At 36.3% G+C, this 23,259-nt stretch overlaps 3 protein-coding genes and 1 pseudogene across 3 annotated transcripts; 3 read left to right on the top strand and 1 right to left on the bottom strand.

Annotated features, from left to right (window-relative positions):
• The first annotated feature begins 4,143 nt into the window (after window positions 1–4,143).
• Window positions 4,144–6,597, top strand: LOC126974126 (uncharacterized). Its single transcript, XM_050821560.1, has one exon. It carries the CDS (start codon window positions 4,172–4,174, stop codon window positions 5,156–5,158), a length of 987 nt encoding a protein of 328 aa, XP_050677517.1. The 5' UTR covers window positions 4,144–4,171; the 3' UTR covers window positions 5,159–6,597.
• LOC126974349 (zinc finger protein 883-like) lies at window positions 5,782–7,641 on the top strand. The gene is made up of 3 exons (XM_050821814.1): window positions 5,782–5,815; window positions 6,665–7,075; window positions 7,151–7,641. Exons 1-3 carry the CDS (start codon window positions 5,782–5,784, stop codon window positions 7,330–7,332), a joined length of 627 nt encoding a protein of 208 aa, XP_050677771.1. The 3' UTR covers window positions 7,333–7,641.
• An 899-nt stretch (window positions 7,642–8,540) lies between these two features.
• LOC126974103 (uncharacterized) lies at window positions 8,541–12,164 on the bottom strand (annotated as a pseudogene).
• Window positions 12,165–18,009: 5,845 nt separating this feature from the next.
• Window positions 18,010–19,679, top strand: LOC126974135 (zinc finger protein 239-like). Its single transcript, XM_050821572.1, has one exon. It carries the CDS (start codon window positions 18,043–18,045, stop codon window positions 18,970–18,972), a length of 930 nt encoding a protein of 309 aa, XP_050677529.1. The 5' UTR covers window positions 18,010–18,042; the 3' UTR covers window positions 18,973–19,679.
• Window positions 19,680–23,259: the final 3,580 nt, after the last annotated feature.

Raw genomic sequence — 23,259 nt, 5'->3', positions numbered from 1 at the left:
TTATTTGCATAAACATGTTAGATTGATGTTACATAAATATTATAAAGTACATGTTTTATGACGTGCAAATTTTATAAAATACATTTCTAAATCATTAGTAACAATAATATCAATTTAACAAAAGATTAGTAGCAGTACTATATAATATATACTCAAGTTTTTAGTTGAAAATATTCGTCTAATGAATATAAGCAGTTTTTACTAAGGTATATTTTCAATTTAAATGAGAAATTCCTATTACCTCTCTTATTATTTTTGGGATGTGATTATAGATATTTATGCACATACAAAAACAGTTTCTCTGAAATAATGTAGTTCTATAGCAAGGTACTTGTAGTTTGGTGGGGTCCCTGGATGGGAACAGAGAAGTGTTTTCCTGTTTACTGAATTCGATAAAAATTTTTTCGAACAAACATACCGCACTCAAATATGTATAATTCAACAATTGTTAATAAGTTATATTTTTTAATACTGGTCTGCAGCTTTCAAGAGGTCCTTTTCCCGCTGCAGCCCTCAAACATTTTTTTTGCGCTATTAAGACTCTATTTATTACTGTTGAGTTACCCCATATTATAATACCATACCTAATTATAGATTCTACGTAAGCGTGGTAAGCCGTTTTTCCGATATAGTTTTTTTTATTCTCCTTATTGCAAAAACAAACTTATTAAGACGTTTGCATAATGATTCAACCTGAGCTTTCCAATTACAATAATTATCCATTATTATGCCTAAGAATTTGGTATTTTCAACCTCATCAATTTTAATTTCATTGTATGTTATGTTTCTAATGGGTGGATAAACGGTATTGTAATTTTTAAATTGTATAAGTTTTGTTTTTATTATTTTTATTATTATTTTATTATTTAAATTGTTACTTTCTAACTATTTGCCGATTTTCATGATTTCATCATTTATGACCGAGTCGAATGGTCTGTTTGAGTACAAACTCAAACCTGACACAAGTCAGGGATAATTATTATTTTAATGTTTTTTTTTTGTTGTCAGCAAATAACACACACTTATTTTCTGTAATTATTGGTAGGTCGTTGATATATAGTAGAAATAAGAATGGTCCAAGTACACTGCCCTTAGGTACCCCGGCTTTAGTTTGATTCCAACTTGATTCATATCGTACTATATTTGATCTTCCGTCAATCTTTTTAATCTGGACACACTCTTGCCTATTTTAAATATAACTTTCCAGCCGAGTAGGTTTATCAATGTATATTTGCAAGTTGTTTAGAATGTCAATATTAAGATTATTATTGTGAGATTTCTTCATAATGTCTATATTAAGGTCGCCACATATTGTTAGTCATAAGCTTATGCAAAATTAGCTGAAAACGTTCAAAGAATTCAGATATATTTGAGCTAGGAGTTCTATATAAGCAGATGATAATGTAATGAGTATCCAATATCTCTATGCCACAGCATTCAAATACCTTTTCTCTTAAGAGTTCATTACGAAACTTACCCAGTGGGGAATATCTAATATAATGTTGTGTCATTATACAGACTCCACCTCTCTTTTCTTTATGTCTACAGAACGCCCATATTAACTTATAATTTTTTATTTTTATATTTGTTTCATCCCCTGTTTTGACAAATGTCTCTGAGAAGCATAATATATTTATAGCCATAGATTTGTCTTCCAATTCATTGAGGTATAATTCTATTTGTTCCCTTTTGTTCAGGAGGCCTGCTATATTTTGATGTAACAAATATCCATTTATTATTTCACTTTGTAGTGGTTTGTTTTTTGATAAAAATCCTGATTAAAAGTACATGTTTGTTTCATTTTTATTTTTTGGAAATTAAATGGCATTGTTCCTTTGCATAGTGAAGATTTTTGGGTATTATTAACCACTGCTGTATATCGATTGTCAGCTGTTACTACGGGGAAATAATAAGGTATTGTACCTTTGGTTGGTTTGTTTTTTATATTATAACGAATTGTATGGATAGATTTTTGAGGGGCATTTGTTTTTTTTTACAATAATAATCACAATCAATCAAATAATTAATTTTAGAAAAAATTATTTTTAAATAATTATTTCGGCTTAAATTCCTTTCATTAACATGTAAATATTCACAATTTTGCTTACTTTTACAAAAATTATTCAGTAAATTATTTAACTTCTGCTCGTTTAAATATCTATTTTTTAACAAATTTAAAATTATAATTTTACATATTTTTATGTTAGATATCAGCATTTTATAAGGATTTGAGTCATTTTCACCTACGTTAAGTATAAAGTAATTATTCAAGATATCCTGAATATGTAAGCATGATTTCAATAAATTTTCTGACTGAGCATTTGGTTTTATAAATGAATTAATATAGTAGTCACCAAATTTGGTATTTTCTCTTGATTGTTGATTTTTCATTGTGTGTGTTCTACCGCATTTATGATGGGGAGTGTTCCAATGAGCTGTTTAACCTGATTCCTGCCGCTGAATTCCACCTTCCCACGACACGCCACAAGTTATACAAGAAGCATAACATCCCCACCATCTGGATGTGTGGCGGTTCTCCACAGTGCGGTTTTCAATGAGCTTTCTTCCACGTACTTCGAGGCTGTGGAATGACCTTCCTTGTGCGGTGTTTTCGGGACGATACGACATGGGTACCTTCAAAGCGCGTACTCCTTCCTTAGAGGCCGGCAAGGCTCTTGTGATTCCTCTGGTGTTGCAAGAGATTGTGGGCGGCGGTGATCACTTAACACCAGGTGACCCGTACGCTCGTTTGTCCTCCTATTCCATGAAAAAAAACATTTAAAACAAATTTTCTATCCCGAAATAATACTAGACGAATTAAAATCCCTCTTTATCATGTAAAAACCAGTTTTGCTCAACGTTTTGCTGCATATTTTGTCTTTCCTTATTTATTTAGTCAAGTAAATATATTACTCAATATATTACTCGCTCCAATATATTACTAATTTGTCTAAATATTAATTTTAAAAGACAACTAAGGATATACTGCATTCCCTAGACTACGACTCTACTTAAGCCTTGCTTAAATTAACCCACTAAGATTTTTCTAAACGCACACTCACAAAAACACATCACACACGTACACTCACACATACTCTACCAGATCACTACTAAAATCATAAATAAATATTATGTACGTGCTTAAACACATAGATAATGGTTACTTATAACATATTATATTCATTTAAGAAAGGAGTATTGAGAGCTCACTCATGAACCTGTTTTGTAACTCAATTGTATTTGTATGTTCACTTGTTTTCCGCGATACAGGCATGCCTAGTGCAGAAAGCGTTGCTAATTTTTTTTATTTGTATGTATTAATTTTGTCAATAAATATATTTTCTTTCTTTCTTTTCTCTGCGAAAGAGAGCTGTTCGTGCTATATATCAGCTTGGTTATAGACACTTGACAGTCACTTAAAGACAAGTTTGAAGAAATAATTATTATGACGGTTCATTGTCAGTACATTTATGAAAATTTAATACACGTTCACGAAAATTGTCACCTTTTCACTCTAAATAGTGATTTTCATTATTGTAACACTAGAAATAAGAGATTGCTAGTTGCTAGTTTTGGTAGGATACATAAGATACAACAGATTCAGCTTTAAGGGTTAATGTATACACTTTTATAATAAAATTCCAGCCACTGTTCAGGTATTATGTATAAATAAATATAAATGTTTTATTTTTTCCGACACCTCTAACAAATATCGTTAAAGTATACAATAACTTAACAAATCATATACTATATCGCCGACCGTTTATCTGAGTCCTCGCCTGCGGGGTACAGGGGCGCGGGGGTATGACGACAAAGGGGACTGAGACAGGTGCGGGCGGCGGGGGCGCTTAGTGAGATATACACGAAATGAGCGATTACAAAAATTTGCCCGCCGCCCGCACCTGTCTCAGTCCCCTTTGTCGTCATACCCCCGCGCCCCTGTACCGCGCAGGCGAGGTAGTTTTAGTCTACTTACTGTAATTATTAAGGTTGTCTGGCCACGCGTGTCTGTCCGCACAAGTATACGCACCCACCTCTAGCTCAACTGAACAAGAAATAGAATAACAATAAAGATCTAATAACAATTATCGAAAACAGCAAAAGAAACCTAATACTTTTAGGCGATATGAATGCGATAATCGGATCACGTAGAGATGGAGAAGTGAACATAATGGGTGAATACGGATATGGCAAGCGAAACAAAAGAGGTGAAAGGTTTGTCCAATTTTGTCTTCAAAACAACCTGAAAATAGCGAACACAATGTTTAAGAAACCACATAAGCTACGATGGACATGGAGATCACCTGATAATACAGTTAAAAATGAGATAGATTTCATTGCTACAAACAAGCCGCAAATTATACTAAACTGCAATGTCATCAGTAACTTAAAACATCCAAGTGACCACCGCTTAGTAAGGATTACTACCAACATAAATGTTAGAAAGCAGTCAAGATGTAAATTCAATACTAAACTTTCAAACAACTTTGACTGCAAAAACTACAGCTTACATCTTTCTAAATTCGAAGACACAGAGAGTACTTCAGTACAAACTTACTACGACAGTATTGAAAAAATGATTCTAGAGAGTGTGAAAATTACTTCACGCCCACAGAAAGTGCGAAATAGAAGGGAGGAAATAATGACACAAGAGGTAATGGAACTATATGAACGAAAACATATATTAAGGGAAAAAGAAAACAAAACAAAAGAAGAAAAACATGAACTAAGTAAAATACATAGAAGAATTAAAAAGAAAATAGAGAGAAATAGAAAAAAATATAGATGTGGCATTATAGAAAATTATTTGAAAAAAACAGGAGCAGTCAAGAAGGCAAACAAGCATTTAAGTAATAACAAACAACTGATGAATCAATTACGGGCAGAAACAGGAGCAGTAGTCACAAATAGGAAAGAATTAGTACAAGTTGCGACAAATTTCTTTAAAAAACTATACATGCCGACAGAATCTCCTGAGGAATATTTTGAATTGAAGCAAAATATATGCGAAGAAATTCCATTGTTCCTCGAAAGTGAAGTAGAAATGTCAATAAAAACGTTAAAACTGGATAAAAGCCCCGGACCAGATGGAATTACTAACGAGATGATCACTGCTGGAAAAGATACACTGATTAGGCCATTAACTAAGCTATTTTAATAACGAAAAAGATACCAAAACAATGGACAAGCACGGATATAGTACTACTATTCAAAAAAGGCGATTCAAAAGACATCTCCAATTATAGACCCATCAGCCTCAGTTCGTGTATATACAAATTATTCTCGAAAACAATATTAAGACGATTAACTAAAATATTGGACGAAAATCAGTCAGTGGAGCAGGCGGGATTTCTACAAAGTTTTTCGACATTAGACCATATCAACACAGTGAAAATTATCATAGAGAAATACTGTGAATACAATATACCACTATACATATGCTTCATAGATTACAGCAAAGCTTTTGACTCAATCTCTCATAACTCAATTTGGAAAGCTCTGTCCATGCAAGGCATAAATACAAATTACATTGACATAGTCAAAGAGATATATGAAAAAAGTACTTCCAAAATTAAATTAGATACTCCAGGACCATCATTCAAAATAGGAAGAGGAGTAAAACAAGGAGACCCGCTATCACCGAAGCTTTTTACGTCTGTTTTAGAGGAAGTCTTTAGAGCACTAAACTGGGAAGATAAAGGGCTCCAACTTCACGGCAAAGATCTCTCACATCTCAGGTTTGCAGATGATATTGTATTATTCTCAGAAGATGCAATAGAAATGCAATTTATGATAAACTCACTCTGCCAAGAAAGTAAGAAAGTGGGCCTCGAAATAAATCAAGACAAGACAAAAATAATGACTAACAGAGAACAGGTACCTATAAGTCTTAATGCAAAATTTATTGAATATGCTGACGATTACATTTACCTAGGGCATGTAATATCCTTCAAATCCTGCAATGAGAAAGAAATAGAACGTAGAACTAAAAGCACTTGGAATAAATACTGGTCGATGAAGGAAATTTTCAAATCAAATTTGCCAACGAAGCTTAAAACAAAAGCTATGGAGACCTGTTTAATGCCATGCCTCACTTACGCTTGTCAGACATGGCCTCTAACCTATAGAAACTTAGAAAAAATTAAAGTTTGTCAGAGAGGAATTGAGAGAAGTTATATGGGGCTAAGAATAAGAGACAAAATTAAAAATGTCACAATAAGAAATAAAACAAAATCAAAAAATGTAGCCTTATCTGTTCTGCGTTTAAAATGGAAATGGGCTGGACATATACAAAGAACAAAAGACGAAAGATGGTCCAAAGTAGTAACGAATTGGTACCCTATAAATAGGAAACGAAATCGAGGCAGGCCTAATAAGAGATGGAGCGATGACATAGTAGAAACAGCAGGAAAGATGTGGACAAGAATTGCAAGAGACAGGAACAAGTGGAAATCAATGGAGGAGGCTTTTACTGCTAAAGGCGGTCCTTATGTCGAAATTAATAACTAATTATAATAACAAAATTTATATTTTTATTTAAAATAGTGAATACTAACACATACTAACAAATACAATTTATAAGTAAATATCTTAATGTATAGATGTAAGGAAACAAAGCTATAAATAAATAAAAAAAAAAATATAATACATACTGGTATTAAAGAATATTCATGCAATATTTGTGGAAAGAGTTTCAAACGATCTTGTCATTTGAAAGAACATAATAGAATACATACAGGTGAGAAACCTTATTTATGCAGTGTTTGTGGCAAGAGGTTTAATACTTCTTCTAATTTAAGAAAACATAATAACGGACATACCGGTGAAAAACCTTATCCATGCAATGTGTGTGGCAAGAGTTTCAATCTGTCTTGTCTTTTAAAAGATCATAGTGTAATACATACTGATGTAAAGGAATATTCATGCAATATATGTGGAAAGAGTTTCAAACGATCTTTTCATTGGAGAGAACATAATAGAATACATACTGGTGAAAAATATTACTCATGCAGTGTTTGTGGCAAGACTTTCAAACGATCTTTTCATTTGAAAGAACATAATAGAATACATACTGGTGAAAAACCCTAGTCATGCAGTGTTTGAGGAAAGAGTTTTCATACTTCTTCTAATTTAACAAAACATAATAAAGAACATACCGGTGAAAAACCTTATCCATGCAATGTATGTGGAAAGAGTTTCAAACGATCTTTTCATTTGAAAGAACATAATAGAATACATACTGGTGAAAAACCGTATCGATGCAGTGTGTGTGACAAGAGTTTTAATCGAATTTATCATTTGAAAATACACAATAGGAAACATACTGGGTAAAAACATTATTCGTGTCATGTTTGTGGTAAAAGTTTTAATCTATTATTATTTGAAATAATGTCATAGAATAAATACTGGTGAATGAAGGTAACTTAAAGGCCGGCAACGCTCCTGTGATTCATCTGGTGTTACAATATAATGTGGGCGGTATTGATCACTTAACACCTGGTGACCCGTACGCTCTGTTATACATACATGATGTATGGCACATTGCTTACTGTGTACATTGGCTAGACCTATGTCAGCAGGAATTAATACTCATGGATTCTATTAATACAAGGGAGATACCAGTCTACTTCCAACTCCTCTGCTGTTCAGACTCATTTATTCTAAATTTTACTATATTCTCATTCAATCATTATAAGTTTTATTAATTAAACTGTTATAAATAAATATAGTTTCTTATTATAAAGCTAAACTCAGTACCGTATAGCATTGGTGGAAACTTTAGGGATTCTAAAACCCTGGTATCGCCTCTTGTGCAAAATAAAAGTGCGTTAAGTGATAATCGATTGAAAATTACCCATCGCTGTATCCAGAAAATCAGTCAGTTTGGGAAAAGTACCTATCGCTGTTTCTAGTTATATCCACTTTCTTCACTGTCTAATTCTCTACGTATCTTTTAAATACACTGCATTACTGAGATTCGTCGTGTTTGACACATACACCATACCCAAATCACCTGAAACCCGCTGTATCCTGTGCATCCAGAAAGGAAAAACGCAACTCATCGGACTTGAACCATCTTCTAATAATTTTCAAGGACAAACTAACCGATACAATGCTTTAACTCATCCGATCCTGAAGGATTCACATTACCTGATCGTTTTAATTTAAACAGACAAGCTTTCCCGATCATAATGTAAGAATAAGAGCATCGATACGAATGACAAATCGCTAAACCGAACTATTTCTATTAAAAATATGACCGTATCGCAGCCTACATACAAAGCGGACCTGACCATCTTCAAATCTACAGAAGTGCTGTCACTGCATCAGGGCGTGCAAGCAAACAGCAATTTTCCATATTTTGGCATAATTGACAATGATTTTCTCTACATATTATGATTGTAAGTTTGATTATTCTCAAGGAATCCTCACAGTAGATGTTCCTTCTCGGGAATGTATAAAAAAATAGTTCAAAACTGTATTGAATCTAGTGTATATTAAAAGACCTTTACAAATATGACTTGAGTGCCGCGGCCGATAGGTTTCTTCAATATGATGCGTGCGCGTCGGTTGACCGTCGATGGCAAACAGAATGGTGGGGACAGGAGGCTTCGTTCTCGCGCCTCACCCGAGGCACTAGTGATGTACCGCAACACTAGTGATGTGCCGCAACATTCTCCGGGGCCTTGGAAGCTCCTGCTTCCAAATTGGCAGCTGCTGATGGCTCCAATAATGGGCAGAGATACGAGACACCTCGATGGAAACTGCCATTAGTGGTTTTCACCTCTGCTACATGAGCTACTCCATCTTTACCTGGGAACAGACAAACTATTCGCCCCATCTTCTATTGCATCGGTGGAGCATTATCTTCTTTTAAAAGAACCAAATCGCCAGGCTGCATCGGTATACTTAGGACACGCCACTTATTTCTTTGTTGTAGGTGAGAAATATACTCTAGCTGCCACCCTTTCCAAAAACTTTGGCGCAGCGACTCCAGACGTCGAAAGTGGTCACTTTTATTGACACTAGTCAGCAGGTCCCGTGAGGGTAGGGACATCAATGGTCTTCCTATTAGAAAGTGCCCTGGGGTTAAAGGATGGAAGTCATCAGGGCTGGATGATAGGGAACAGATAGGACGACTGTTCAGGATCGCCTCTATCTGACTAAATAGAGTTGCCAATTCCTCAACTGTTAAATGCGTCTGCCCTAGAATGCGTTTCAGATGATGCTTAGCTGATCGAACACATGACTCTACAAGTCCACCAAAGTGTGGGGAATACGCTGACTGGAAGTTAAATTTAATACTCTCTCCGGATGAAAGCTCTATCATCAGCACTACGAGTGATAAGGTCTCCTACTTCTTTTGCGGCTCCAACGAAGTTACGACCGTTATCGCAAAATATTTCTATTGGTTTACCTCTGCGAGAGATAAAACGGCGCAAAGCCAAAATGAAAGCTTCCGTTGAAAGCTCACTGACAGCCTCCAAATGTAAACATTTATACCTAAGGCATACAAACAAACATAGATAACATTTCGTAATTTTACATCCCCTTCCTTTTGGTCGGTAATCAAAAATTGTCCAGGGAAATCGACAGCTACACTAGCAAAGGGAAAACCGGGATTTACACGCTGTTCTCGTAATGCACCCATGATAGGACCTTGTGTTTTACCGCAAGCCTTTCTTTACCAAACACATTGCCTCGCTGTTGTGCGAGCTAAGTCCCTGCCTGCAATAGGCCAAATGGATTATCTTATGGTATAAAGTAACAGCTGTGGGCCAGCGTGAAGAAGACTCAAGTGCTCTTGCTGAAACAATAATTTTGTAAGCCTATGTTTGGCATGAAGCAGTATTTGGTGACGTTTTTCATATGGCTAACAAGATAATGTCAAACGTCCACCGACTCTTAATATGTCTTCAGTATCCAGAAATGGATTCAATGAAATCAATGGATTTTTTGAATTAAGAACTCCTTTGGAGCGAAGAATTTTGATTTCTTTCGCAAAGCTTTCAGCTTGCGACAAATAAACAAGCTTTTTGAAGGATAGAGCGAGTTCTTTAGGCTGTAATACACCATATATTTTATTTTTAGTATTTCTACAATTATTAATAAATCGAAGCAAATAAGCGAATGCACGTTGAAGGAATCTTAACATTGAATATCGATAAAAATCGATCAATGTTTGTTCACTATTTTCACTTTTGTTTGTAATATTAACAAGGATTTTGACTTCCGGCAGTTTATTTATACTAACTCTATTTTGATCGAAGGTGCACAGTGATTCATCGGAAACAGTATTATTCAAATGAAATGCAAGATAGTGACATTGTACATTATTTATATGACAGTATTTGTTGGAAACGCAAGGTCCGGTTAGTATCCAACCAAGTTTAGATTTAAGTGCAATGGGTTGATTTGAACCAAGTACTAATTTATCATATTCAATCAGATGCCAAAACAAGTCAGCACCTATGAGCATATCAACTGGTGCACACTGATTGAATGAAGGGTCGGCTAGTTTAATGTTACTAGGCAATTTTATTAATGATGCATCAAATGTTTTGTTAGGCAAATTACTTGAAATTTGAGGCAGCACGAGACATGAAATATCTGTCTCGAAATCATTTTGCTTTGACCTCAATTTTAATGCACAACGTTGCAAAGAATTAGAAAGAGGTTGATTACCTACACCTACAATATCGACTCTGGTTGGCTGAGGAGTCAAGTTTAATTTATTTTTCACTTTAGTTGTTACTAGAGACGTTTGACTCCCGCTGTCTAGCAGAGCTCGGATTGTTAGACGCTGATTTGTGCTTGAATTACACACTTCATTTAAGGCAGTTGAAAGTAGCACATTATTGTTAGAGGAGACTGACATACTTATTACATTATTATCATGATCCCCCCAACCTCACTTTCTGCTGTAACTTTGAAAGCGTGGGTTCCTGAAGTGCTTACAGCCTGAGAACGCGCTCTGTGTAACAGAGAATTGTGTCGCTCTTTACAAGAAGAACATGGACCTAACCTACATTGACGAGAAGAGTGACGTTTGCGCAGACAGTTGATGCATAACTTCAACCGCAACACCTCGTCGATTCGTCAACAGGTTTGCTCAGGAAGGAGGTGCAGTCGTACAGACGATGGTGGCCGTTGCACAGAACACATGCAACGGAAGAGGGTGCAGGCGAGGCTGATAAGCAGAACTGCATAAGATTTAATGTGAGATTTATCAGACTTATGAAAAGATGAATGTGAGATTTATCAGACTTATGAAAAGATGAATGTGAGATTTATCAGACTTATGAAAAGATGAATGTGAGATTTATCAGAATTATGAAAAGATGAGTAAATTCTTTGAAACATGATCAATGATGAATCGTAAGCCTTTGGCAGAATCACGCTGTACCGGCTGGATGTTGACTAAAGAATGCAAATGGTTACTGATTAGCTGTTTGACATAGTTATATCTCTCACAGAGGAGACTCCAAGCTTCCTTATAATTGGCTGAGCTAACCTCCAAATTACTGGTGACACGAGACGCTTCTCCTTCAAGGTAGGAATTTAAATAATAGAATTTGTGTATTGGCTCAATTCTGTCATTGTTGTAAATTAGTGCTGAAAGTGTGTCTCGAAATTCTAGCCATTTATAATAAGAACCATCAAAGTTCGCAATTTTTATAGTTGGTAGTTGAGAAACCCCATAGTACTATAATTTTGATTGCATGAATTGCGACAGACCGAATGAGAATCTTCGCCTTCAGACTTGTTCGTTTTGAAATTATTCTCATGTTTTTCAAGAAAACATTGAGTTTGTGCAATAAGTAAATAAATGTAGGATTCAATATTTTCCTTAATATCTAGTTCACGGTCCAAGTTGTGATGGTTTATAGATTCTATTTCCGACTGCACTTCGTCAAACTGCGTCAGCATTTCACGTAAACGCTCAAATCTCTGGTTAATCATATAATAATAGCACACGTAATAGGTTCAGACTCACTGAATGCACTTATAAAATTTTTATATTTAGTGATACGACCTTTTATCGAACTTCGTTTCGCATTTAAATCTTTTATATCACGATTAACAATTGTTGGAGGAATATTTAATCTTAAGTGGTCACCTTCTAAAGGTGATTTAGAGGATTGTTCACCACTTCTTGACATATTTATTATTAAAAACTACAGTAATTGAAGCAAACAAGAAAAATAAAGTAGATCAAATAATAAAAAACATAAATAGAACGATACGTAAATTCAAGCCAGTTTACGCCCCAACACCTGGTGCTCGTGCAGACGCTGCTACTGATGTAGGTGATAATAAAAATAATGTAGTGAAATAGCTGATGCGCTCGAGAACAATAGCGGCGAGTAGACTACAAATTAATATTTTAGTTTCTTTATTGGGTGTTAGCCTCCTCCATATCTTTTGTTTTTATTTCTACTTTTGCGAGGTAATAGAGATGAAGCCAGTTGCCTCCTGCAATTTTTTTAGTGTCATCAGCCCACATTCAAATATTTCTCTTGTTGGCTATATCAAGTTTGAATCTAGAAATACTGCAGGAGAAAATTTATGCCACAGATAGGTTGTCACATTCTAAAATTCTCACTCTCTTGAATAGGAGTACATAGGGGTTAAGTATAAACTTGCTAAGCTGGAGTTGCAGTGCATTTAGATCACTTCCTCAAAGCATTTCTGCCCTCAAGAGACATATAATCTTCAGGGTATAAGTATTATGTCTAATAGCTCAATAACCACAACCAATATTTACCTATATTATCAATTTTTTACTTATTCCTTATCTGAAAGGTTCAGGTCCTATGAAAGTGAGGAGATCTTTTGTTATTTATTTTGAAGTTTATTAGTTAGTACCTTGAAGCATTGGTAGATCTGTTGAATCTAATCACCTTGCTTGCCATGGTAAAAGAGGATAAACGAGCGTACGGATCACCTGGTTTTAAGTGATCCGTCACCCACTCAAGTTATCTCTCTTATTAGCTATTGCTGGGTGAGATTTTTAGCTATTGCTGGATGACATTGTTAGCTATTGCTGGTTCATTTTGTTAGCTATTGCTGGTTCATTTTGTTAGCTATTGCTGGAGGACATTGTTAGCTATTGCTGGTTCATTTTGTTAGCTATTGCTGGATGACATTGTTAGCTATTGCTGGGTGAGATTATTAGGTATTGCTGGGTGACATTTTTAGCTAATGCTGGTTGAGATTGTTAGCTATAGAGCTTGGTGAGATTGTTAGCTATAGCTGGGTGAGATTGTTAGCTATTGCTGGATGACATTGTTAGCTATTGCTGGATGACATTGTTAGCTATTGCTGGGAGAGATTGTTAGCTATTGCTGGATGACATTGTTAGCTATTGCTGGGAGAGATTGTTAGCTATTGCTGGATGACATTGTTAGCTATTGCTGGGTGAGATTATTAGGTATTGCTGGGTGACATTTTTAGGCTAATGCTGGTTGAGATTGTTAGCTATAGAGCTTGGTGAGATTGTTAGCTATAGCTGGGTGAGATTGTTAGCTATTGCTGGATGACATTGTTAGCTATTGCTGGGAGAGATTGTTAGCTATAGCTGGGTGAGATTGTTAGCTATTGCTGGATGACATTGTTTGCTATTGCTGGGAGAGATTGTTAGCTATTGCTGGATGACATTGTTAGCTATTGCTGGGAGAGATTGTTAGCTATTGCTGGATGCCATTGTTAGCTATTGCTGGGAGAGATTGTTAGCTATTGCTGGATGACATTGTTAGCTATTGCTGGGAGAGATTGTTAGCTATTGCTGGATGACATTGTTAGCTATTGCTGGGTGAGATTATTAGGTATTGCTGGGTGACATTTTTAGGCTAATGCTGGTTGAGTTTGTTAGCTATAGAGCTTGGTGAGATTGTTAGCTATAGCTGGGTGAGATTGTTAGCTATTGCTGGATGACATTGTTAGCTATTGCTGGGAGAGATTGTTAGCTATAGCTGGGTGAGATTGTTAGCTATTGCTGGATGACATTGTTAGCTATTGCTGGTAGAGATTGTTAGCTATTGCTGGATGACATTGTTAGCTATTGCTGGATGACATTGTTAGCTATTGCTGGGAGAGATTGTTAGCTATTGCTGGGAGAGATTGTTAGCTATAGCTGGGTGAGATTGTTAGCTATTGCTGGATGACATTGTTAGCTATTGCTGGGAGAGATTGTTAGCTATTGCTGGATGACATTGTTAGCTATTGCTGGGAGAGTTTGTTAGCTATTGCTAGGTGACATTGTTAGCTATTGCTGGATGACATTGTTGGCTATTGCTGGGAGAGATTGTTAGCTATTGCTGGATGACATTGTTAGCTATTGCTGGGAGAGATTGTTAGCTATTGCTGGGTGACATTGTTAGCTATTGCTGGATGACATTGTTAGCTATTGCTGGGAGAGATTGTTAGCTATTGCTTTGAGAGATTGTTAGCTGTTGCTGGATGACATTGTTAGCTATTGCTGGGAGAGATTGTTAGCTATTGCTGGGTGACATTGTTAGCAATTGCTGGATGACATTGTTGGCTATTGCTGGGAGAGATTGTTAGCTATTGCTGGATGACATTGTTAGCTATTGCTGGGAGAGATTGTTAGCTATTGCTGGGTGACATTGTTAGCTATTGCTGGATGACATTGTTAGCTATTGCTGGGAGAGATTGTAAACTATTGCTGGATGACATTGTTACCTATTGCTGGGTGACATTGTTAGCAATTGCTGGAAGACATTGCTAGCTATTGCTGGTTCATTTTGTTAGCTATTGCTGGATGACATTGTTAGCTATTGCTGGTTCATTTTGTTAGCTATTGCTGGATGACATTGTTAGCTATTGCTGGGAGAGATTGTTAGCTATTGCTAGGTCACATTGTTAGCTATTGCTGGGAGAGATTGTTAGCTATTGCTGGGAGAGATTGTTAGCTATTGCTGGATGACATTGTTAGCTATTGCTGGGAGAGATTGTTAACTATTGCTGGATGACATTGTTAGCTATTGCTGGGTGACATTGTTAGCAATTGCTGGAAGACATTGCTAGCTATTGCTGGTTCATTTTGTTAGCTATTGCTGGATGACATTGTTAGCTATTGCTGGGTGACATTGTTAGCAATTGCTGGAAGACATTGCTAGCTATTGCTGGTTCATTTTGTTAGCTATTGCTGGATGACATTGTTAGCTATTGCTGGTTCATTTTGTTAGCTATTGCTGGATGACATTGTTAGCTATTGCTGGGAGAGATTGTTAGCTATTGCTGGGTGACATTGTTAGGTATTGCTGGGTGAGATTGTAAGCTATTGCTGGATGACATTGTTAGCTATTGCTGGGAGAGATTGTTAGCTATTGCTGGGTGACATTGTTAGCTATTGCTGGATGACATTGTTAGCTATTGCTGGGAGAGATTGTTAGCTATTGCTGGATGACATTGTTAGCTATTGCTGGGAGAGATTGTTAGCTATTGCTGGGTGACATTGTTAGCTATTGCTGGATGACATTGTTAGCTATTGATGGGAGAGATTGTTAGCTATTGCTGGGAGAGATTGTTAGCTATTGCTGGATGACATTGTTAGCTATTGCTGGGAGAGATTGTTAGCTATTGCTGGGTGACATTGTTAGGTATTGCTGGTTGAGATTGTTAGCTATTGCTGGGTCACATTGTTAGCTATTGCTGGATGAAATTGTTAGCTATTGCTGGTTGAGATTGTTAGCTATAGCTGGTTGAGATGTAAGCTATTTCTGGTTAACATTGTTAGCTATTGCTGGATGACATTGTTAGCTATTCTGGATGATATTGTTAGCTATAGCTGGTTGAGATGTAAGCTATTTCTGGTTGACATTGTTAGCTATTGCTGGGTGAGATTGTAAGCTATTGCTGGATGAAATTGTTAGCTATTGCTGGTTGAGATTATTAGGTATTGCTGGGGGACATTGTTAGCTATAGCTGGGTGAGATTGTTAGCTATTGCTCTCTTGAGTTATCTCTCTCACATTCTCTGCAACACCAGAGGAATCACAGGAGCGTTGCCGGCCTTTAGAGAAGGTGTACACGCTTTTTTTAAGGTACCCATGTTGTAACTGTTTAACCTACTCGCCATCTACCAATGTGCTTTCTGTTTTAGAACTAATGTGTATTATTTATATTATTATTTGAGTTTTTATAAGGTAGGCAAGTTTTTATGCAAGTTTATGTATTTTACGCTCCTAGGATTCCTTTGGTGTTGAAAGAGAGTACCTATGGTCGGCGGTGATACATATCTTCAATTACGTCCGTATGCTCTTATTCCATGAAATATTAAAATTACATTTTGGGTCAGTATAAACATAAATTAAAGCGCTTTTGATTTTCAGAATCCGTCAATTTTCAACAGCATCATACTGATGAGGGCACATGTCTGAATAAAGATGTCGCTCAAGACACAGTGTTTATTAAAGTCGAGGTAGAGATGGAGCATGAGTTAGCAGGTAAAATTTCGAGGAATCATTGTTGATTCCAACTAGTCTCCAGAAAGGTGGATTGACTAATAGACTCACTTCTGTAGCATAGGCAACTAACCAATCCTAAGTTATCCTTGATTTATTTAATTATTCAACCAATAAAGCCTCTATCCTGATACAGTAACCAACTGCAATACATCCTTCTTTCGGCTTCACATGGAGCCCATATAATAGCATTATATTCAAAAAATACCATTCAAAATTTCAAAATAAAAACTAAAAATTACCTACTTAATGACATTTATAAAACATGTTTAACTGCTTGTACCTCTTTTAAATTTTATATCATAACTAGCTGACCCAGCAAACGTTGTATTGCCGATATTAAAATCGCGATACAAAAGTAACTGTTGATCGTAGATGGGTGAAAATTTGAAGTTGTATGTATTTTTAATGCTGACTCATAATCAAACAAATTTAAAATAATGTCAAAAATTAAAAAAAACAATTTCGTGTGGACCCTTAACATTTAGGCACTCAAAATTTCATGAGAATCGGTCAAGCCGTTTCGAAGGAGTTTAACTATAAACACCGCGACATGAGAATTTTGTATATTAGATATTAGCATTTATATTAACACTTATTTATTATTAATAACCTCATATTTTTTGATTTTTCAATCGTTAAGATCTAAATGATCTTCTTTTAACGTTCAATTTCTTTTATTTAATTTTTTTTAGAGTTGAGTTAAATACGATAATTAGATCTATACTGCCTTTATTTATTTATATTCATAACTATAATTTAAAAATTACTAGTCGCTGCTACTCCCAATGCTATTCTCAATAATGTTGGGGCTACTGAAAACCAGTGCTACATTGGCGCCACGCCATTGCAGCTTATTACTGTTAGCTCCATTTAGTGACATTTACTGCCGCACAGTACCATTTTCGTTTTTTGCTATAAATCGTATTATTTAATTGGTTTTATTAGTTAGTTCTAAGAATTTATTACTCATTCTGTTTGTTATTTAATAATTGTGTGGGGGTGGTTTGTTATCAATAAATTTTTATTCTATTCTATTCTAAAATGAATTCTTACCAAAACCTCATATAATGCTCGTATCAAGTTGATATTAGTAAAATTTCTAACTTGTGTCATGACAAATTCAAGGTTTCGGTAATATTTTTCTGTTTTTTTTTGGGCTGGCATAACTTCTGAAGATCGCAAAGAGTTAATTGTCGTAATAAATGTTTCTCTAAATGCACAAAGCTAAATCACGGAACTCCTTATTCCCAAAGGACAACCAGCGTTAGGTTTTTTCTGTAACAGAAAGTGCTGCTATATTAATGGTGGACAATGCTCGAGCACATCGAGCAGGCTTTGTAGACGCTTACAAAAGTGACGTCGGGATGCGCCTTGACCTCAATCCCATCGAGCATCATTGGGAGATTTCTAAAACGACGAGCTGTACATCAGCCCCACAGACCATATTCTTAAGCAAAATAGAAAATACAATAATTTTTACTGTAATACGTTCTATTTTATACATTACAGATAAAACAAAAACAGTCAAAATCAAAAAAGAAATAAATAAAATGAAACAAGACATTAAAAAAGTCAACAATAAAAGCCTGAATAACAAAAGTAAGAAAAATTGTATCACAAGATGCGTGGAACGAAATATGATTGAAAAACAATATACTCCAGTTCTAAACATAGAAAACGACAGCTTAAACAGCAGGAGAAATACCTTGGTTAAAAAGATAATTCCAGCTACAATTACAATTAAAGAAGATAACTCTAGGCTTTATGAAAAGAATAACGATAAGAATTCCAGTACGGACAATAAAGATATTCAAGTCCAAAAGTTGATAGAGAATGATTTTCATAATTTAATGACCCCTAACAGAGTAAATACTGTTGAAAAGCCGTATTCATGTAATTTGTGCGGTAAGAGTTATAAGAAATCTAGTCAATTGAAGATACATACTAGACTACATACTGGTGAAAAGCCATACTCGTGTGAGGTATGTGATAAGAGTTTCAATCAAATAAGTGATTTAAAGAGACATAATTTAACACATACTGGTAAAAAGATGTACTCGTGTAATGTTTGTGGCAAGACTTTTAATGTATCTTATAATTTAAAGACACATAATAGAATCCATACTGGTGAAAAGCCCTATACATGTAATGTGTGTGGTAAGAGTTTTAATCAGTCAAAGTCTTTGAAGATACATATTAGGGTTCATACTGGTGAAAAGCCATACTCATGTGATAAATGTGGTATGAGTTTCAATCGCTCTGATGGATTGAAGAGACATGATACAATACATACAGGTGAAAAGCAGTACTCTTGTAATGTATGTGGTAAGAGTTTTAATACTTCTAGTAATTTGAAGAGACATAACACGATACACAACAAGGAAATGATCTATTCTTGTAAATTATGTGGTGAAAGTTTCAACAAATCTGCCGACTTGAAGTTACATAACACAAGAATACATGTCGGGGAAAAGCCCTAGGGTCCAAACAGTCTAGTGACTTGCGACTCATAGCACATGTACTTAGGCTATGGTCTCCTATTTTACGCCATACGCGACGTCTCGTTATGCCGTACGCTGCGTCACAATGCTTACTATATAAATGTACTGTAGTGATCTCTTCAACACGTTGACGCCGTACGCAGCATCCGAACACCGTGCGCCGCGTCTCTATCCATTTCGATCCATTGCAGCGTGAAGGTCGTCGCTCGCGACACACGAAATGATGAGGCGTGATAAAGGAAAAGACGAGTTGTTGACTGAATCAGTAAAATGTTATAATGCAGTGTGTGATAAAAGTGGCAAGAATCATAAATCAATATTTAGAAGCATCAATGTTGGGTAACGAGTAGCCACTGAGCCACCTGCGTCACAGCAGACGTATTGACCGCCGACCATTCTCGTGTGAGGTATGCGTCCAGGCGTTGGAAGCCACGGAATGGAACGTCGACGCCAACGCTAGGCAATTCAGCTGTATTTAAATATGACAAACAGAATATCTGTTCTAACTTGTCTTACACTTTTGGAAAATATCCATCGAAATTGTAATATTGTACAAAAGATGAAGAAAATGAAATCTTTAGCGAAAATCGAACAAACTTACAATGTGGATATCCTTAATATTTGTTTTTCGTCTTTCATTTTGATGCAGTGCATAAATAATTGTTATATAAAAAGGCAGTTTTTATTTGCTGGATATATGAACTATAGAAGATTCTGGAATTCCAGTTCCAATTGTTAGAATTTCCTTTTAAGATTGTGTATTTTAAAGTTTATTTTTTTAATATTTTATTATATATTTGTAATTTATTTTTTAATATTATTAAAGTACTTCGACTTGTATTCCTTTTCTTCAGCTTCTTGAGATAGAATATAACTGATAGACAATGTCACCCAAATATTTCTACCTTCCTTGTTAAAAGCTTACATTCAACGAGTGTGGTAGTTACTGTGTGTGAAACTTCAACTACAAGAAAATTGATTGAATTAGCCGTTATTTTGCGGGAATCTATAATTATCCAAATCTTGTGACTTAAGTGTAAATTCTGTTAAGATTAGTCTTCAATCAGATTTTCGAATTTCGCCGATTTCACACTTAAGAAAAGTCACAACATTTGGATACTTCAACCACCAGCAAAATAGACATTTAGTGAAGGATTGGTGGGCTTGCTTGCATCTGCGAAAAATTGTGAAGCTTACGAGTGTCGCGATAGGAACTATCGAAATTGATTCTATTGTGTAAAATCATGCCGCCAAGACGGGCACGGTGCGAGGTGCAACAATTTTGCTATTGGATAAGAAAAAAAGATCAATTTGGGTTCGAAAATGGATTTCTAAGGGATGTGAAGCTGCTTACTATAATTTATTACATGAAATACAACTGGAAGTGTTATTAATAAAAGTTGGTGACAATATAAAAACAAGTCACAAGACACACATTTCAGAGATTCGATATCACCGAAGGAAAGACTCGTTTAGACGCTGCGATTTTTCGAATTTCATTCTCAGTTGTAGAGAATTCTTTTATAGGCGGAGTTAAGCACAGAGTTTGTCGCGAGTCGATGCAGACATGTTTACACATGCTTTCGCAACTACTCGCGGGAAGCGCTTGACAAACTGTCGCGACAGCACTTGCAACGGGGCTAAACTTGCAAGCTGCTGTCAGACAGACTGTCGGACATTTCTCGCGGAAGTTATCTTGCAGGTGGCACCTGTCGGACGTTAGCATCACCGTACTTGCCCTCATGTTGCGGGCCTCTTATAGACATGGCAAGGCGTGTTGTTTGTCGGAGCGCTCACCGTTCACATGAAGGAGGTAATAGCAATAGGCGTGTAGTTTGCCGGATTTTATTGGATCTGATGACAAGGGAACTAACAGCTAACTTCTCTCAGTCCAAATTTTTCGTACTACAATAATCATTAAATTCGATTGCCATCTTGCAACTCTAGCTCGTATCTGTGGATGTAATAGAATAATATTAAAATCGCGATAGAAAAATCAATCAAAATCGTCGAACAATAGCATGCGAGTAACGTGGCCATGTGGCGCGGCGGCGCGGCGTAGGTACTGGAATGCACAGTAGAAAAATTATAAGTAACGAAAAAAACTGGGATTAAGCAAACGGATAGCTTCACCTTTGGTTTTGTCTGTGTTTAACAGTTAATTAAAGATTCGACATTCAATTGTTCTAAAGCAAAAAAATAAAAGTTGTCTTGCACTCGAATGAAGAAAGCAGAAAATGTATGGCTTTCTTGTACAATTATTAATGGCAAAATGTACGAGTAAATTGAATGTATCGTTAAGCTGATTTAAAAGCGTAATAATTAATAATTACTATGAATAACGTATGAAAGTGGGCTGCGCGGCTTTAGCTTGAATAGTGGCAATAAAAAAATAAAGAAGAATTGGCAATGCTATTCAGGCAAACAAGAAGGGAAAAATCACAGTAGGAAGAATTGAAAAGGTTGTAAGTATGTGAATGATTGGGCACTTTCCTGGCTATGTTGTGCACGTGGCGTATCTTCGCTGCAGTGTATTACGTCTTCGTAATGTCTGCATCACGTTGTCATCACGTCGGGGTCACCAATGTTCCTTCTCGGGAATGTATAAAAAAATACTTCAAAACTGTATTGAATCTAGTGTATATTAAATGACCTTTACAAATATGAGTTGAGTGCCGCGGCCGATAGGTTTCTTCAATATGATGCTTGCGCGTCGGTTGACCGTCGATGGCAAACAGAATGGTGGGGACAGGAGGCTTCGTTCTCGCCCCTCACCCGAGGCACTAGTGATGTGCCGCAACAGTAGACAAAATCCAATTCGACCTCAACTTCACAGAGCCAAATTTTGTTATTCCCCCTCGGACTGAAACAATAATTGAATGTTCCGTACTAAATCTTGAGGTCGGTGAATGTGCTACTTTCGATCATAACCCAAATAACTCTCTCCTAGTAGCAAATTTGCAATGTCAAAGTAAATCCAAACGGCCGAGTCAACGTATCCAATCCTGCAATCCAAATTTATTCTGATTCATGGAAAAGGAGGACAAACGAGCATATGAATCACTAAGTGATCACCGCTGCCCACATTCTCTTGCAACAACAGAGGATTCACAGGAGCGTTGCCGGCCTTTAAGGAAAGAGTTCGCGCTTTTTTTGAAGGCACCCATGTCGTATTGTCCCGGAAACACCGCACAAGGAAGTTCATTCCACAGTTTTGTAGAACATGGAAGAAAGCTCCTTGAAAACCGCACTGTAGAGGATCGCCACACATCCACAAGGTGGGGATGATATCCTAACTTGTGGCTTTCCAGTCTTAGGATATGCGTAGCATAGTGAGGATGCCAGACAACTGAACGATACTCAAAGGTACTCATAGACTAAATTTATTTAGCAATTTGGGGCATTTCCCTTCCCATGGACTTATCAACCTTTCGGTTATAAAGATCTACATCCCATTTGCGCCAAGCCACTACGACTCCGCCACCAATGGAGGGGCACTGATAACCAGTGAGCTCCCCTCCCCCATAGCACCCGTGTCGGTAAAGCTACCTCCACCACGTTTGACGGGTAACCGCCGACGAACCTATTTGCAATTGGGGCAGTCTATAAAGCCCATTATGAGTAAACAGAAGATCCAGAAGTTCTCTACGTTCATCCAAAATGGACATTTTAAAGAAGGCCAGCCTTATTTGTAAGAACAAATTTTCTTGGTTTTCTTCTTCTCAATCGTTCACTCTTGTCAGAGTGGTCATGGTTGCCAAGATGACGCAACATTAGTCGCCGTTGGTTTCCACAGGTTCTTCCACCGTTCTTGGTTTTACCGGCACTAAAAGCCACAAGCCACAGAAATCGCTTCTGAATTAGTTTGAGTTTTAGGATATGCGTAGCATAGTGAGGACGCCAGACATCTGAACAAACAGAACCAAGATACTTTTAACCAGACTGCAATAAAGGAGCTTTTTTATTTATAAACTTTAAAAAAAAATGTGTTACGTATAACAAACCCGAGCATTTTAGAAGCACGTTTTACTATGTTTTCTAAATGGGGAAGAAAAGTCATTTTTTATCGAAAGTCACACCAAGATCCTTAATAACTTCCAAAGTCTCTAAAGTATGTTCTTTTACATGGTATTTTTATGTAACATTGCTGGATTTTCAAGTAAAATTTTCTTGGTAACTTTTTTCTTAAATAAATTTACACCATTCATTTCACACTATTGCATAAGTCTTTCTTAGTCCTCCTGAAGAAGCCTACAATTAATGAGA

Source organism: Leptidea sinapis, chromosome 2 (genome assembly GCF_905404315.1).
Source record: "Leptidea sinapis chromosome 2, ilLepSina1.1, whole genome shotgun sequence".
Lineage (NCBI taxonomy): Eukaryota > Metazoa > Arthropoda > Insecta > Lepidoptera > Pieridae > Leptidea > Leptidea sinapis.
The sequence above is the reverse complement of the archived record's forward strand: the minus strand, read 5'-3'. Positions and strand labels throughout refer to the sequence as shown.

Bases quoted from the DNA above. Each gene is read 5' to 3' on its own strand.
- LOC126974126 (XM_050821560.1), top strand. From the start codon at position 4,172: ATGGGTGAATACGGATATGGCAAGCGAAACAAAAGAGGTGAAAGGTTT.
- LOC126974349 (XM_050821814.1), top strand. From the start codon at position 5,782: ATGCAATTTATGATAAACTCACTCTGCCAAGAAA. The intron at 5,816-6,664 runs GTAAGAAAGTGG...CTGGTATTAAAG, and splicing joins AAACTCACTCTGCCAAGAAA to AATATTCATGCAATATTTGT. The intron at 7,076-7,150 runs GTGAAAAACCCT...AACATAATAAAG, and splicing joins ACATAATAGAATACATACTG to AACATACCGGTGAAAAACCT.
- LOC126974135 (XM_050821572.1), top strand. From the start codon at position 18,043: ATGAAACAAGACATTAAAAAAGTCAACAATAAAAGCCTGAATAACAAA.